At 52.1% G+C, this 15,357-nt stretch overlaps 3 protein-coding genes across 3 annotated transcripts; 2 read left to right on the forward strand and 1 right to left on the reverse strand.

Annotated features, from left to right (window-relative positions):
- Nucleotides 1-558: 558 nt before the first annotated feature.
- N7506_009969 (ubiquitin-binding TORC1 subunit KOG1) lies at nt 559-5,126 on the reverse strand (the record flags this gene model as incomplete). The annotated part of the gene is made up of 6 exons (XM_056959262.1): nt 559-748; nt 812-1,149; nt 1,201-1,534; nt 1,586-1,836; nt 1,908-4,607; nt 4,671-5,126. 6 exons carry the CDS (start codon nt 5,124-5,126, stop codon nt 559-561), a joined length of 4,269 nt encoding a protein of 1,422 aa, XP_056808652.1.
- Nucleotides 5,127-7,033: 1,907 nt separating this feature from the next.
- Nucleotides 7,034-11,641, forward strand: N7506_009970 (putative cell polarity protein (Tea1); the record flags this gene model as incomplete). The annotated part of the gene is made up of 4 exons (XM_056959263.1): nt 7,034-7,273; nt 7,341-7,737; nt 7,791-8,796; nt 8,926-11,641. The coding sequence occupies 4 exons, from the start codon at nt 7,034-7,036 to the stop codon at nt 11,639-11,641; spliced, it is 4,359 nt and encodes a 1,452-aa protein (XP_056808653.1).
- A 1,718-nt stretch (nt 11,642-13,359) lies between these two features.
- N7506_009971 (casein kinase 1 family protein) lies at nt 13,360-14,894 on the forward strand (the record flags this gene model as incomplete). Its single annotated transcript, XM_056959264.1, has 4 exons — nt 13,360-13,371; nt 13,524-13,596; nt 13,646-14,660; nt 14,801-14,894. 4 exons carry the CDS (start codon nt 13,360-13,362, stop codon nt 14,892-14,894), a joined length of 1,194 nt encoding a protein of 397 aa, XP_056808654.1.
- Between the last annotated feature and the right edge of the window lie 463 nt (nt 14,895-15,357).

The following is a 15,357-nucleotide window of genomic DNA, read 5'->3' on the forward strand; positions in this document are numbered from 1 at the left end:
AGTCTGGGCACTTCGGCCTAATACCCACTTTTTTTGATACTGCATGGCAGAACCCCAATACAATAGACGGTGGGAAAGTCGGTCAAGCCAGAAAGAAGGTAAATCCTGAACGTTGGAAGAAATGGAGGTCAAATACTCATGCTGCACCACTGATAAATGTTTCGTCTTTACGAAGAACTATCCATACCTACTTATGCTCATTCCAAGGTTCGAAGGTTGTCCATGCATGGATTAAGTTAAAAAAACAATACAAAACCCCCAGAGAAGAATTGAGGGAGTCACTGACCCTGGAAGTGTGTACCTTGGCTTATGCCGAATGGTCAAGCATGAAGGGAAGCCATCATGAATACCAAGGAGTAGAACAACAGACTGAAGAAAACATGCCAACATCATGGAGCCATCAAAACCAGGCCGATCAAGTCAGTCGCCAAGACGCCGTGTAGATGTGATTGTTGGGTATGCGGATGCATATTACAGAAAGAAGAATATTGGAACAAGAGAAAAGACGAATACAAAAAAACCACCGCACGTATCATGAATTTCATAGCTGAATTAGAATTAGCAGGACACAAGGTTGACATGATGATCATTCAGCGCCGAGCAGGCAAGCATAGTCCGATGAGGATGGAAAGCCGTGCAAGAGATCGGCGACGACCGGTTGTGGCCTAGGAAGCTCGAGTAGGGCTCGAATGTGGATAGGTAGGTACCGTCTACATTGAAAGTCTTGACTTCGTGGCGGTTTGTTCCCCTGCGTTTCACGTTAGTTTTGAATTGAACACAGAAAGATGCGAGGAAAGGGCGTTCAACGTACATGCTGAAGACAGGAGCGTGTTCGTGAACACTTAGGGTCCGTAGCGTGTCCTTGGTAGCGTAGATTGTGGAGATGGGGTTGTCCATGCGGAGGTCCCATAGGCGGACTTCGCCGTTGCGACCACCTGAGATTAATTCACGTAGGCCACCGCGCTGCATGTGAACATTTGTGATCCATTGCTTGTGCTCGCGCCAGACCTTGACCATAGAGGTGGTTGGCTTCAAGCGCTGGTCGAAGACTCGGACAGCGCCGTCGCCGAAACCTGCAACAAAAATGTTCCCAGCAACTTGGTCAGAGGTCAAGGATGTAATGCAGGAGCCAGAGCGTGCGGGGATATCCTGATGATGGGCGTTAATAAAGCAAAAGCGCTGACGTGGAGAGTTTCTCACATTTGTGCACACTTCAGTGGCGGCATTCCAGACGCGAATGACCTTCACGTCACCGGCGACAAGAGCTTTACCCTGGCCCTGCTGCCAATCAAGCACGAGGCCCGCGTTGCGATTGCTAGGGATCAACTCGGGAAGAGCTCTGAACGCGGTGACCACTTCAATATCTTCATTAGTTTCGTAGTGGCGGAAGAGTTTGATTACACCATCGGAAGATCCGGTCATGAGGAGCGCTTGATCATCTTCATTGATGTATCGGATCTCGTTGATCTTGGACCCAGCCGGGTTGCCATTTGAAAATTGATTCAAGCGTTTATGGCTTTGCCAGTCCCAGATACTGAGGTTGATGGTTAGAGGCGAAGGGATGAATATAACGGCCAGAACTTACGCAATCGTATCCCGGTCATCTGCTACCGCAAGATGATCCTCAAATTGATGGAAACACATCTTGTGTGGTTGGCTACCGTTCGATAGCAGAGCAACAGAGTTATCCCATCGGCTCGCGCCGGCCTTTGCCTTGAGAGGTTGGGTCTCAGCAATGATCTTCTCGTTGCGGCCTCGTCTCCAAAGACGCTGGTTGTAGTCCGAGCTACCCGGCTCATCCGGCTCATTGGGTTTCATCTGAGGCTCGCGGAAGTACTAAAGATTGGTAAGTAAAAATGTTCAACGAGCACACGGAATAAAAGAATCCGGGGTTGAGTATCACTTACTTCAGTAGACCAGTCTAAGAATCTGCTCTTCAATGGAATTGCTGGTACAGCGTCAAATGCTTTGGGCTGGAAGCCACGAGATGTTGGTATGGGAGCTTGGTGGTATGCTGTCGCAGGAGCAACATGATCGTTGACCTCTGGAGGTCGAGTCCATTCAATGGGGGCTCTGCCACGGGGTGTGACTGGCATTCGACTTGTTGAAGGAGAAGGTGGGTTCGAGTTTCCGGCTGAAGCCTCTCCATTAGTCGTGTTACCGAAGGCAAGGTTCTTCAGAGATGCAGCAACGCTGGCAGTTCGCTTGAAGCCAATTGACAAATAGCCTTCTTGCCTAGAAGTTGCTGCCGCAGATGTGGGTGGCGTGGAGGGAGCTGCGGTTTTCTTCGTTTCAGTGCGCTCGTGGGGTTGCACTTTGGTGACGCCTGTGATGTTCAGAATCTCGGCCTGAAGCTTGTTGGCAAGAGATGCCATTGGTGACTCTAGCAAAGCCAGGTGAATGTAGTCAACGATCACGGCGGCATCCTGGGCGATATCAGGATGGGGATCAACCGAAAGGGCCAATAGCTGCTTCCAGATAGTTCCGAAAGTGGTGTTGGCAGAAAGTTGAGGTTGCTTCGAAACGGTAACGAGGTCACCAGTCTGAGAGTTGTCGCCTCCATAACGTTGACGGAGAGTGCGCTTTTCTTCTTGAAGCTCCTCGAAGGCCGCGACCAGGAACTTGTTCTGGTGGCGTCGGACAAACGTTGAGAAGAAGACAAGCAATTCTTTCCTCACAACCACACTACCATCTGCAGACATGGGCAAGACTGCGAGGGCCAAAGTCTCCTCAATCTGAGCCACCTGGTCGGTCAGATCGGGAATACCCAAGAAAGTTGTGACGGCATGCAGCATAGCAGTGCGAACTTCAGGGAGGGGGTCGAAGTTGAGTTCGCAAAGTCTTGTAGGGGCGGCACATCGTATACCCATCCACTTTGCTTCGGGGAAATCGCACCAGAGCATACTGAGGCATAGGCAAGACCACTGGCGAAGCAAAGGATTTTCGACATCGCTGAGGTGTCTGAGACACGAGTCAAATAGCTCTGCCGAGAGGCAAACGTTTTGACCTTGCGGGTAGTTCTTGCAGAATATGGAGACGATGAAGGCACACATAGCACGGTGCTCACTGGCATTTCCGACGGGTATGGGAGAAGTAGGGTTGAGGATTGAGATGAAGTAATGGATGCCGTTGTCTTTGAGTAGATCGTTCTGTACTGTGTGGTCGACCGCCATAATTCTCGCCCAAATGAACACCATCACGGGCTTGAGTTCTTGAGCAGCTGACTGCAGCAGCTTGACGACGTAGGGGAAGATTCCGATACTAAGCGCAAGGTGAACAGCCCACGGACCAAGGTCTAGGAATTTGCTCAGTAGAATCAATGCTCGTAGTCGATGGGCCTGGCTCAGAAGGACTTGCAGGACAATGGGGAGCTGATCGGGGGGGTTTCTCTCAGTAGGACCGGACGAAAGGTAGACCTCGAAGGCAGTAAGTTGCTCAGCAAAGAATGTTGAGTGCTGATACTCGTATTGTCGGCGCCCTTCTTCCTGGTCGATGAGCGCAGGAAGTTGAGATAGTACCATCTCGACTGCAAGATCCCAGCTCTTCCACAGTGGGTGATGGTGTGTTTCAGGTAATTCCGGGGACGAGATTGGGTGGCATTTGTACGTGCGCATGATGCGTTCGCTCAGTAAGAAGTTGCGGAACAGAGCAGCGACCATCAAGTCCTGTCGGAAGAGCTTCTTGAACAAGGCACGTGGCAACGTGTTCCAGGCGATGGTATCAGTGATTGCGGTGAAAATCCAGTTCAGTTCTCCGAGGGGGCTTCGGCGATCCTGGAGTCGACCGGGTACCCGGAAGTCGTCAATAGAAATATCTGTTCGGAGAGGGTTCTGTAGGATGAAGAATCGCAGCGCGATTTCGATTGGAGTGGTCAGGCAGCAAGTGAACAAGTCTGCAGGCAGATCAGGGTTGGTTGGTAGGGACTCTGCTTTCTGACAGGCAGCAAGTATGATGCAATCGCCGTAATTCTGAACGACAGCATTTGGGTCTCGCTTTTTGGCCTCGATGTTCTCCTTCTCATGCTTGTCGACAAAGGTGTGGAAGTTTTGGACGATGTTGCCAGCATGCGACACATCAAAGACGAAAAGACTGGGCCCAGCCAGCCAGGATTGGAGATCGTACAATGGAACGGGAATATACTGGGTGTAGTTCTTGTTAAATACCCAGATTTCACCCGACTGGGTCGGCAATGGCACTCCGTGTCCATTGTAATGTAGAAGAACTCGCTCATCCTTGGCATTTCGGCGAAGGGAGATGCAGAACTTCTTGGTCTCGTCGACTGATGGGTCTAAATACTGCTTGTATCTGGTGCGAAGACTCAGGGTCTCGTATTGTTCCTGGAGCTTCTTGCCGATTTGCTCCATAATCTTGTTTTGACCACCGCCGGTGGTGGAAGTGGGATCTACCCAGCATTCCAGCTTGGAGGTTGGGTTGGTCTTGACAACGTCAGGGGGGTCGACACCGATGTTGAGACAAATAGCAAGTGCCGCGGAGACTGTTTTCAGACGGTCTTTCATGCGCCAGTCCTGGCTTGGCCAGCTTCCAACCGGATCCCTGGGGATGCCGTTCGTCTCATGACGTTTCTCGGTGAAGTACATGTAGAAATTCTAGATTGACCGGGTCCGCATATTAGTTGCAAGTCAATCCAAGATCAAGGGGCTTGCGCTCACCGAATGTAAGATCTTCAGGTATTCGCTTGAAGTGTATTCTTCTTGCCACCCGTGTCGCATAGCGAAGTCCTCATCATCATCGCCGGCTACTTTATCAAAAGTGATGCGACTTGGCCCATAATCACTCTTGGCTCTTTTGAGCATAGCCGGTCGACTACTTTCCGACCTCCGTGGAGATGGGCGACGGGGTGGGGTCTCCCCAACAGCACTGTTATCGCCCGAGGAGCTTGTCGGCCGTGGTGGAGGTGTGACTGAAGGTTGTTTCTGTTCCACGCTGGTGAGGGAGCGATGGTGCCCAGCCAACGGGGCCGGCGATCTTTCGCGGGCGGGGATCGTGGTTTCTAAGTCAGGACCAAACGCAACACGGACCGACTTGTGCGGATTGCGACGCGAGCTTGTCGACCCGTTGGTCGGTTGTTGCGAGCTTGGTTCCATATCGGTGGTGGGATCTCTCATGTTGTATGTGGGTTCATTGTGTTACGCGAGGGTGGAAGTTGAGAGATGCCCCGCGACAAATGTCAAGGTACGTTGCGAGTATCACCAATCGACCAGCTTTGAGAATTTGCTGTTTCGGGTCGCTGTAGCGGTCCAGATGCGTCGACCGGAGCTGGACAAGGAAGTGATGATGAAAAAAAGGGTATGGTGTAGAGCTCCAGTTGATGACCAAACCGGACTCTCTAATCGCGACTGTGCTGGAGGATGTCCAGGAGCGCAAAGAGAGCTCAGCGCACAGCCTATTGATTTGGGCCTAAAGAGCTAACCTTCTGGTCTAGTTGGCGGAGGTGGTTCAGGCGAGCCCGATACTCCGAAGTCGGGACAACGATGTTCCGGTTCGGCAGATACTCCGACCCCACCGGTGTTTGGCATCAAACCGCTACAGTCCACGCTTGGCCTATGGCACTCGAGTTCGCTCTAAACGATCCATTGATTCTTTAGCCCTCCAGCAATATCACCAATATTACCCCACCCATCTCCATGTGGGCTGTCGTTGCGGAGGGCTCTTCAACTGAGTCGGTTACATCATAGAGGCTAGCCCGGTTAGCACAGGGCGGAAATCCACATGTGTAGGAATCCGCATTTCCTCGCTCAAAGCTCTGTGACCTCCGTACTGCCAGTACTCTTACACAGGTATAGAACGAACAATAGGCGCATCTTGCTGAGTAACAATTTTATAGTTCCAAGGTTGGAACCACCCGGACAGTTATAGCCCATGTCTTGGAGGAAATTAGGATGTATACACGGGTCTCACTAGAAGCGAAACAAGATATTGGATACGTCAGATTCTACATTGAAACAAACCGTAAAGACCCCCCAAACACATGGCAGCTGCCCAATGACGATACATTGCAGTCCGATGAGATGTGCATTGCCCTTCCATCCCTTGGGGGACGGGAAAGAGAGATCGCCCGGGTTCTTTTCCCCTTTTCCCAAGCCCTACTATTTTAATTGGGGAATTTCATGCAGATGTACAGTGTGCAGAAATTGTGGTAATTGAATAAGGCATTTTTTTTTCTAAAAAAAAGTGTGTATATTGTTAGGGTATTGAAGTATTCTACACGAAGTATTCTACGCGAAGTATAGATGGCAAGTTCGAAGTATGTGTGTAGCAGACAACAGTGGAATGCCGTGCGACGACCAAGTTCCACGAGTCCCCCGGATACAAATACTCCCACTTTAGGGCAGAGAATATTTTGGCTAACCCTTTCTTGAATAGTCCATGCAAGCCGCATGATATTGGCCAACCTTTATTTCGGCCTATACTTCTCATTATATGCGGGTCATGCTGGTCATGCTGGTGCTAGTCATATCTGGGCACATCTAGGCACCGCTGGAATGTGGGAGGGCTGGAAAGAGTTCGGGCTGGGGAACGGAATGAGAAAAGAAAAACAGTAACGGGAAACGAAGCAGGAATATCCGATGTCAACGGTTTAAGCAAATTAGGATCTCGTAGGACGTGCCCCTGAGCTGCAAACTAAGACCGAATGGACTTAGAGCATCTCCGCCAGGGAAATTGAAACACATCTTCGCTTTTTCCTCTTGACATCCCCCTTTCTAGACCTGGGCTTTGCTGTTCTTTTGCCCAGGCCAAATTCCGGAGGCGTTGACTCTTATTATTTTGACTCTGATTCTTTTTTTCCTCATTTATTTATTTTTGCCCTTGTGTTTGGGCCGTTGCATGGGATAATTTTATGGTTCCTGGTGGTTCCTGGTTCCCAACTCCACATCTGAAAAAGACAACCCCCCCCTATCTCTTCCACACTTTCCAGTCGCCATTGGATTCTCACTCTGGTGCCGAAACACTGTATTCTGGCGCAGTTTGACTTTGCGCCAGATCTGATACGACCGATTACGACACTTTCACGATGGCCTTTTTATTCAAGTCAAAGAAAGCCCAGGGCAATGCACTACCCCCAGCGGCAAGAAATGTCCACACCTCCGAGGGTGCTACCGGCTCCCCGACTGGATCAAACGGAACGAGGGAACAAACGTCTCAAACACCTACTCCAAGTGCCAGCTTCAGCGGCTCCTTGAACACAGCTACTACGAGTCCCACAAGCCCGGACGCAGTGCGACCACGACAGCGAGCGGAATCTGAGTCCCAGGTGGGTGTTTGATCTGGTCCTCCAAGCGGTGCTTCCGCACCAAAAGGCGATGGGCTAATTTTTTCAGATGCAACGACCCCAGGGCCCTCCTAATGGAATCCCACCCCCGAGCCCTAATTCGTCCCTGTACCCGTGGTCCCAGCGCCGACTGAACTTCTCCTCGCCCCAAACAAACCCGTTCCCTCGCTATGGAGCAGCAATCAACTCAGTGGCCTCTAAAGAGGGCGATATCTATATGATGGGAGGTCTGATCGATGGATCAACCGTGAAGGGTGATTTGTGGATGATCGAGAGCAGCGGTGGTGGTCTGAATTGTTTGCAGGTTGCGACTGTGTCCGAAGGTCCGGGTCCGCGCGTGGGCCACGCGAGTTTACTCGTTGGAAACGCATTTATTGTGTTTGGTGGTGACACCAAAGTCAACGAGACCGATGCCCTGGACGACACACTATATCTATTGAATACCTGTAGGTGAAACCCCGTTGGTCATGGATACAGGGGTGCTGACCTGATTTTATAGCTTCCCGCCAATGGTCTCGCGCCATTCCTCCAGGCTCTCGACCTTCCGGAAGATACGGTCACACATTGAACATCCTAGGATCCAAGCTATATGTGTTCGGAGGGCAGGTCGAGGGCTTCTTTTTCAACGATCTTATCGCATTTGACTTGAACCAGCTGCAAAACCCAGTCAACAAGTGGGAAATCCTGATCGCCAACACCCACGAGGGAGGGCCCCCGCTGGGCCAGAGTCCCCCTCCGAGAACAAACCACACTATTGTGAGTTTCAACGATAAGCTGTTTTTATTCGGCGGTACGAACGGTGTGCAATGGTTCAATGATGTGTGGTGCTACGATCACATCTCGAATAGCTGGACGGAGATTGATTGCGTTGGTTTCATCCCGACCCCTAGAGAGGGCCATGCATCTGCCCTGGTGAACGATGTGATGTATGTGTTTGGAGGTCGCACTGACGAGGGTGTCGATCTGGGTGATCTGTCGGCCTTCCGGATCTCAACACGACGTTGGTACTCCTTCCAAAACATGGGGCCGGCCCCATCTCCCCGCTCTGGTCACAGTATGACTGCTTTTGGAAAACAGATCATCGTTATGGCAGGTGAGCCGAGCTCGGGTGCACGGGATGCGAACGAACTCAGCATGTCCTATATCCTCGATACGAGCAAAATCCGATATCCGAATGATTCCCAGTCTGGGACACGTGTGCCCGATGCAGGGGGCAGGAAAACGAGTGTAGACAAACAAGGTCCCTCGTCGGGACGGACATCCCGCGAAGCGCACAACGCGGGACATGATCAGCAAATGCGACGGGGGCCGTCGCGTGAGAGCATGGCCCAGGCTGCGGCCGCTGGGAAGCCGGCCGAGTTCGGGTCGAACCCCAATCTGGGACCTGGGTCCAGACTTCCGCGGGCCTCGATTGCCCAAGCCCCGTCTGGGCCACCTCCCCCCCGGCCAGGCACCCTCTCCTGGGCCCCGAGGCAATGGCCCGCAACCCGGGCCACAGCCCGCTGGTAACCCCCGCAGCAAAACACCAACGACAAGTGAGCGTGGGAACACCCCCACAATCGATGTTCGCGTGGCGAACGGTGAGCACCGCGCCGAATCTCCAGTCACCAGGGAAGGTCCGCAGGAGTCTCAAGGGCCTCCGTCCGCTGGCCGTCGCACCCCAACTCAACATCAAAAGCCGTCCGCCAAGGCCATGGAAGCGGGCGAGGCCGCCCCCTGATCAGTACCCCGGGACGTCAACGATCTCTTCGTTCTCATCGGCAACGTGGGTCCGTTGACAGCGGTGAAGAGTCTATCTTGGGTCGTCATGCTAGCATTGAGGGCTCTATTGATTCTCGGAATTACCGCAATTCCAAGACTTTAGGCGACGAGCCCCGGTCTCCACGTTTGACGCCGCACCAAGAAGCACTGATCAAGGAGTTGGAGGCCACCAAAGCACGGAACGCCTGGTATGCCTCAGAACTCGCGCTTGCCAAAAAGGGAGGCTATGTACCCAACGCGACAAGCAGCCCTGCATTGGACGACAGAGGCAGTGATTCATTGACCGATGAAGATCGCCCTCTGCTGGAGGCCTTTTTGGCAATGAGAGCGGACCTTGCCAAGATGCAGGCAACTGTGGACCGACAGGCAGCTATCGCGTCTAAGAGGGTCGCAGAGGTAGAGCACCAACGCGATATGGCTCTTAATGAGGCCGCCTACTCCCGGGCCAAACTCGCAGCTCATGGTGGTAGCCAGCGTGGTACTCCACAGCCCGATGCGCCCCGTAACCTCGATGATGATTCCTCTGAAAGACCCACTGACATGGGTCGTCGTCTTGCACTTGCGCTTGCTTCTCAGTCTGAGTTGAAAACTAAGTTGGAGATACAAATGACTGAGCTTTTGCAGGAACGTCAGGCAAAGGAACTCGCGGAAGAAACCAACGAGGCAACCAGAAAACATCTGGCAGAACTCGAAACACAGAGCAACACCCTGGAAGCTGAGAACTTGCGTGCAGAGCTACATCAAGCCCAAGCTTCCTCCAGAGAGGATGCCTTGCTCCGCGCGGAAGCCGAGGCCGCTTTGAACCAATTGACCTTGGACAAAGAGGAGCTGTTGGCACAGATTGAAGACTCTTCATCTCGTCTGAAGGAGTATGGTACCAATTTCAATGGTTTGCGCGATGCAGTAACCGCCTCTGCTGCCAAGACCGCCCTCGTTGAAAAGCAGTTCTACGAGGAGCGGGAGCGTCGTGAGGGACTGGAGAAGAAGCTTCTCCTGCTTCGTTCGGAGCATGAAGAACGTACCTCCGAGGTTGAGAACCTCACGCGTCGCCTACGAGACACCGAGGAGCTGGCAGAAAGCCACGCCAAGGAGGCAGAAACTCATAAGCTTGCTTTCGTGGCGGGACTTGAGCGCGCCTCTTCTACAGATCTAGACAACTCAATTCGCTCTCGTGCGGATCAGAGAGTTGCTGCCTTGGAGGCTCAGATTGAACGATCTGCCACTCTGGCCAAAGCCAACCAGGCCGCCGCCAACTCGGCTGCCGACAAGCTCCGACGCGCGGAAGAACGCATCGCCGGTCTGGAGGCGTACCAGGAGCAGGCTAGTCGTGAGGGCCTGCAGTTGCGTAGACAGCTTCAGACTGCCATGAAAGATAGTCAGACTTCCGCAACTGAAAGTCGCGATTTGAAGAGCCAACTTGAGTCCCATCAGCGAGAGGCTGGAGCTCTTGCCATCCAGCACGCCGCCCTTAAGGACCTGCTCGGCGAGCGTGGTGTGAGCAGCGATACCAGACGCTCTCCACGTCTCGATTCTCCCGGCTCTCGTTTCGGAACCCCCGAGCAGGGCCGCCTGCGGGAACTCGAGCAGCAATTGTCGGCCAGCATTAAGGCTCACGATGACTTGAAGAACAGCTTCGAGACTCGGGAGCAGGAAGCTGATAAGACTTTCCGTGAGAAGCTTGAACAGCTCGAGAATGATTACCAGTCAGCTGTCCACTACGTGAAGGGCACAGAAAAGATGCTCAAGCGTATGAAGGATGAGCTGAGTCGTTACAAGTCTCAGAATGCCAAGATGCAAACTGATCTTGATGCTGCCAACAAAGCCCTCGAGAACTCAGACAGCCAGACCTCTGGATCATCTGCTGATAGAGAGATGGAGCGAGCCCAGTTCCAGCAGTCGATCTCAGAAATTGAGGAGCGAACTTCGTCTTCCATCGCCAGTCTTGAGGCCCAAGTCAAACAGATGAAGCATGAACTTGATGAAGCTGCCGCCGCGAAGCAGGTTTCACGGGCTGAGCACGAGCGCCTCCAGCAAGAGATCTCTGAGGCTGCGGAGCGCAGCCGTGCCGAGTTGGAACAACTCAAGCAAGAGAACAGTCATCTTGAAACTCGTGCGTCGGATGCCGAACACAAAGTCAACATGCTTTTGGAACAAGTCCAGACGTCTGTTGGTCACTACCGCCGCCAGTCCCAACATGGCCCCGTTCCCAACGGCATCTCCCGCACTCACAGCAACGCTTCCAGCAATACGATCAGTGGAGCCCAAGGGCGACCACGGGCCGATAGCAGCGTCTCACAGGACTCCACCTTCCCTGACAACCGTGGGTCCATGGCCTTGGACTCACTTGCCAACGAGCTCGATGCTCTGCGGTCACACTGGGAGAGCACAAACCGAAACTACCGCCTGAGCAGCCAGCTGGATCTGGAGCGAACCCCTACCAAGAATGATAGTGAAGGACCTGCGTTGATGAACGACAGCCTGGCAGAGTGGAGACGCAGACTCGACGAAGATGAGCGAGTTGGTGTCCCCGTCAAGGGCACCCCTCTAAGCGCTGGATCCGGTCACCCTGAGGCCTCCAACGTGATCTAGAAATTGTCTCGCTTGTTGTTTCACGACTATGTGCTCTGAGATTTGTTCATTTGCCCTGTCTGAGCGTTTTGCACATGTATTAGCATCCTTTTCTCCCCTGTTTCATTCTTTGTGCTTTTCTGCTTGGTTCTCATGTATGATGGGTCGTCTTTCCCTCTTATGTTTTGTTTATCCCTTTTTTGGTACACGGATGGACGGGGTTTGTTTATTCTCTCCTTTCGACACTATTTTCTGATCTTGTACCCCCGCTGTCTTGATTTGTGTCTTCATCTATCGTCTGATTCTGATTCTGTTTCGTCTGCGGCACTTTTTATACCCCGGTTTTCCGATGTTCATTGGACTCTGGCTGTACCACTAGCATCTTCCACACAGGTTTCCTTGTTCATCTATAGTCAGAAATCGTCTTAATTGCCCTTCTATGGCTGTCATCGTTTATAAAAGCTATTGTTGAGATTATCCTGAATTCTATTTGTAGTCACTATGCGCTTTACGGAGTACGGCGGGGGTGGTGTTGGTGACAAGTCACCAGCCCGATTTGATACATACAAAGTTAGCCAACAGCGATGCCCGGGCCCTGTACGGTTCCCAGAATTAGACTTGATAGTGACTGTCCTGACAGCCGATTGCAAACATGATATTGCCTGATAATTTCCAGGGTTCCGCCTTGCCTAGAATAGGCTACGATAGTCTCCTATTTGCCATTTGAATTAAATCGCGCATAGAGAGAAGATCGCTGTTAAGTGTTGGTGTTTTCCTTGATTCATCCTTCGATTATCATATTCTACATAAGTAAGGGTATAAATCATTGTAATTCAAAGGGTATTATAGTAAGTGATAATATGTCATACCAACCAACAGTTTAAGGAAAAACAGTAGTAATGCCTATCAATACCCTCAGATGGGCAGAGCGACAGTCCATTGGTGATCTCAATGCCTGTCAGCTGCCCAAGTGAATCGCCACCAAAGCAATCAGGTATGACTTCGAGACATGTCCGTAGTATTTACTCCGTACTCCTACTCAGCTTTGACGGGTCTAATAAAAGAAAAGAAACCCTCTGCAGCCCAATACCAAAATTACCATCGCAGGGCGCTTAAAAACGAAGCTCGGGGGGAAGATTGACCTTGGTGTACTGCAACCTGTCAGCCACCTTTCGCTAATAAAAAATACGCAGCTCACCGACTCCTACTTACCCGCCCCTCTCATCTCTTCTCCCCTTTCCCTTCCTCACCACCTCCAGCCGTTATCAAGGCTTTGTCCTTGATTTTCTTTTTGATTTAACTTGCTCTTCCTGCTCTCCCCGATCTAGTCGTTTCTTTTTTGATCCGACCCCTTATCGCTAGGTATGTCTCTATCCTCTGTCTTCCCCGTTGCTGGCATATCATCTTTGTCGATCAATCGCGTTCTTCGCCTCCAGTTTGCTTCTCGTTTGTTATTTCATCTCGAATGTGCTCCGTTCTAGCCTTTGAGATTGCCTGAGGCTTACTTGTGAGATCCTCTCTACCCCCGGTTCCGTGCTTACCCACGCGTCTCCTGTTCTCCAACGCTCTTCTCTCCCCGACACTTATCTCAGTCACCTTCTCTCCCTCTCTTTGTATTGATCGACTTGTCCTCTGCAACATATTTCCATCCATCCATCGACCTCTTCAACCTCTAACAATCTCGCTTTCTACAGTCAAGCCCCTTCCCACGGCTTAGCTTTGTGCACCATCTCGCCAAGATGACGACTATGGTCAGTGTTAGCCTCCCCTACCCCGTTTTGTTCTTGTGTTGCTCCGTTCGACACCCGGATCTTCTAGCCCTCAGAGCTCGTTTCGGGGTCTGGCTGGCTTCCTTGGGTGCCCAGCAAACTTGGCCGGCCATTTCCGCTTACACCTTATACAGGATTTGCGCGTCGGTAACAAGTACCGCATCGGTCGTAAGATCGGTAGTGGTAGTTTCGGTGATATTTACCTCGGTATGCATCATCTCTGAATCCTCCCTGGACTTCTAACTCATCTTCACAGGTACCAACATCATCTCCGGTGAAGAGATTGCCATCAAGCTCGAGAACGTCAAGGCCAAGCACCCCCAGCTCGAATATGAGGCCCGCGTCTACAAGTCCCTCGCCGGTGGTGTCGGTATTCCATTCGTCCGCTGGTTCGGTACCGAATGTGACTACAACGCCATGGTTATCGATCTCCTCGGTCCCAGTCTGGAGGACCTTTTCAACTTCTGCAACCGCAAGTTCTCGCTGAAGACCGTCCTTCTCCTTGCCGACCAGCTCATTTCTCGTATCGAATACATCCACGCCAAGTCTTTCATCCACCGCGATATCAAGCCCGACAACTTCCTGATGGGTATTGGCAAGCGTGGAAACCAGGTGAACGTCATTGATTTCGGTCTCGCAAAGAAGTACCGCGACCCCAAGACTCACTTCCACATCCCTTACCGTGAGAACAAGAACCTTACTGGTACCGCCCGTTACGCCAGTATCAACACTCACTTGGGTGTCGAGCAGTCTCGCCGTGATGACATGGAGTCTCTCGGCTACGTCATGCTTTACTTCTGCCGTGGATCTCTCCCCTGGCAGGGTCTGAAGGCTGCTACTAAGAAGCAGAAGTACGACCGTATCATGGAGAAGAAGATGACCACCCCCACCGAGGTCCTGTGCCGTGGATTCCCCAACGAGTTCGCTATCTACCTCAACTACACTCGCTCGCTTCGCTTCGACGACAAGCCCGACTACTCCTACCTCCGCAAGATCTTCCGTGATCTCTTCGTTCGCGAGTCTTTCCAGTATGACTACGTTTTTGACTGGACCGTCTACAAGTACCAGAAGAACGCGGCCATGATTGTGGACGCTAGCAAGAAGGACAAGGATGCTGAGGAGCAGCAGCGCCGCCAGGGCGTTCCTCCTCCCGTGGGAGCCAGTGCCCCGAAGCCTGGAGCCATCTCCGGCCAGCGTCGCAAGGTCATCGAGCGCGGCACTCTCGACAACGCTCCGGACGCCAACCGTGCCGTGGGAGGTAGCGACAGGATGTGAGTACATGAAACCTGGTTCCGAGTAGGGAACCCCTTCTTTCTTTGACTCCTACGTTGGGTGATTTGCTTTTGGTGACGCTGGCGTGGAGGAACCCTTTAGTTCTGAATCTGACTAATCGCATAGTCTTCGGCGTTAGGCTGCGTTCTGCCTCGAAAGGTGCTGCTTTAGGTTATGGACCTTCAGGTGGCCGTTCGAAGCGGGATGATGGAGCGGGAGCCTCGTGGTACTAATTGTGCAACGCGGCAGCGAGGCTATGATTCTCATTGCTCTCCTGTCTGTTCACACTCTTGCCTACTAAGAAACCCGGGCCCTTCCATCGCGCCTTGGAGCGGATCACATCGCACTCGACCTTCTCGGATATTTCTTTTCTTTCCTTGGATCTATTCATTCTGCACTCCCCATCAGCCCTCTCATCCCGTTTTCGATCTTACTTCGATTTCAACCGTTTCGAATCATCTTTGTTCTTCGCCTGCTCACATTTCATCCCTCGCCGACTGGGTGTTCAACTTCAAATTGAGCTTCGATGACTTTGGTGCCATTTCTCTTTTCGGATATGTGTACTCGCTCTGCGGGACAACCGATCGTGCGGCCTCGAAACGCTTCTGATATTGCGGCTTATCTTTACGTCTTCGCCCTTTGGTTTCTTTTTAACAACCGGACTTCTCTGTTCCGCTTGACTAAAGGGCTCGACTG

This window comes from Penicillium brevicompactum (genome assembly GCF_028827555.1).
Source record: "Penicillium brevicompactum strain IBT 35665 chromosome Unknown utg000006l_segment0_segment0, whole genome shotgun sequence".
Lineage (NCBI taxonomy): Eukaryota > Fungi > Ascomycota > Eurotiomycetes > Eurotiales > Aspergillaceae > Penicillium > Penicillium brevicompactum.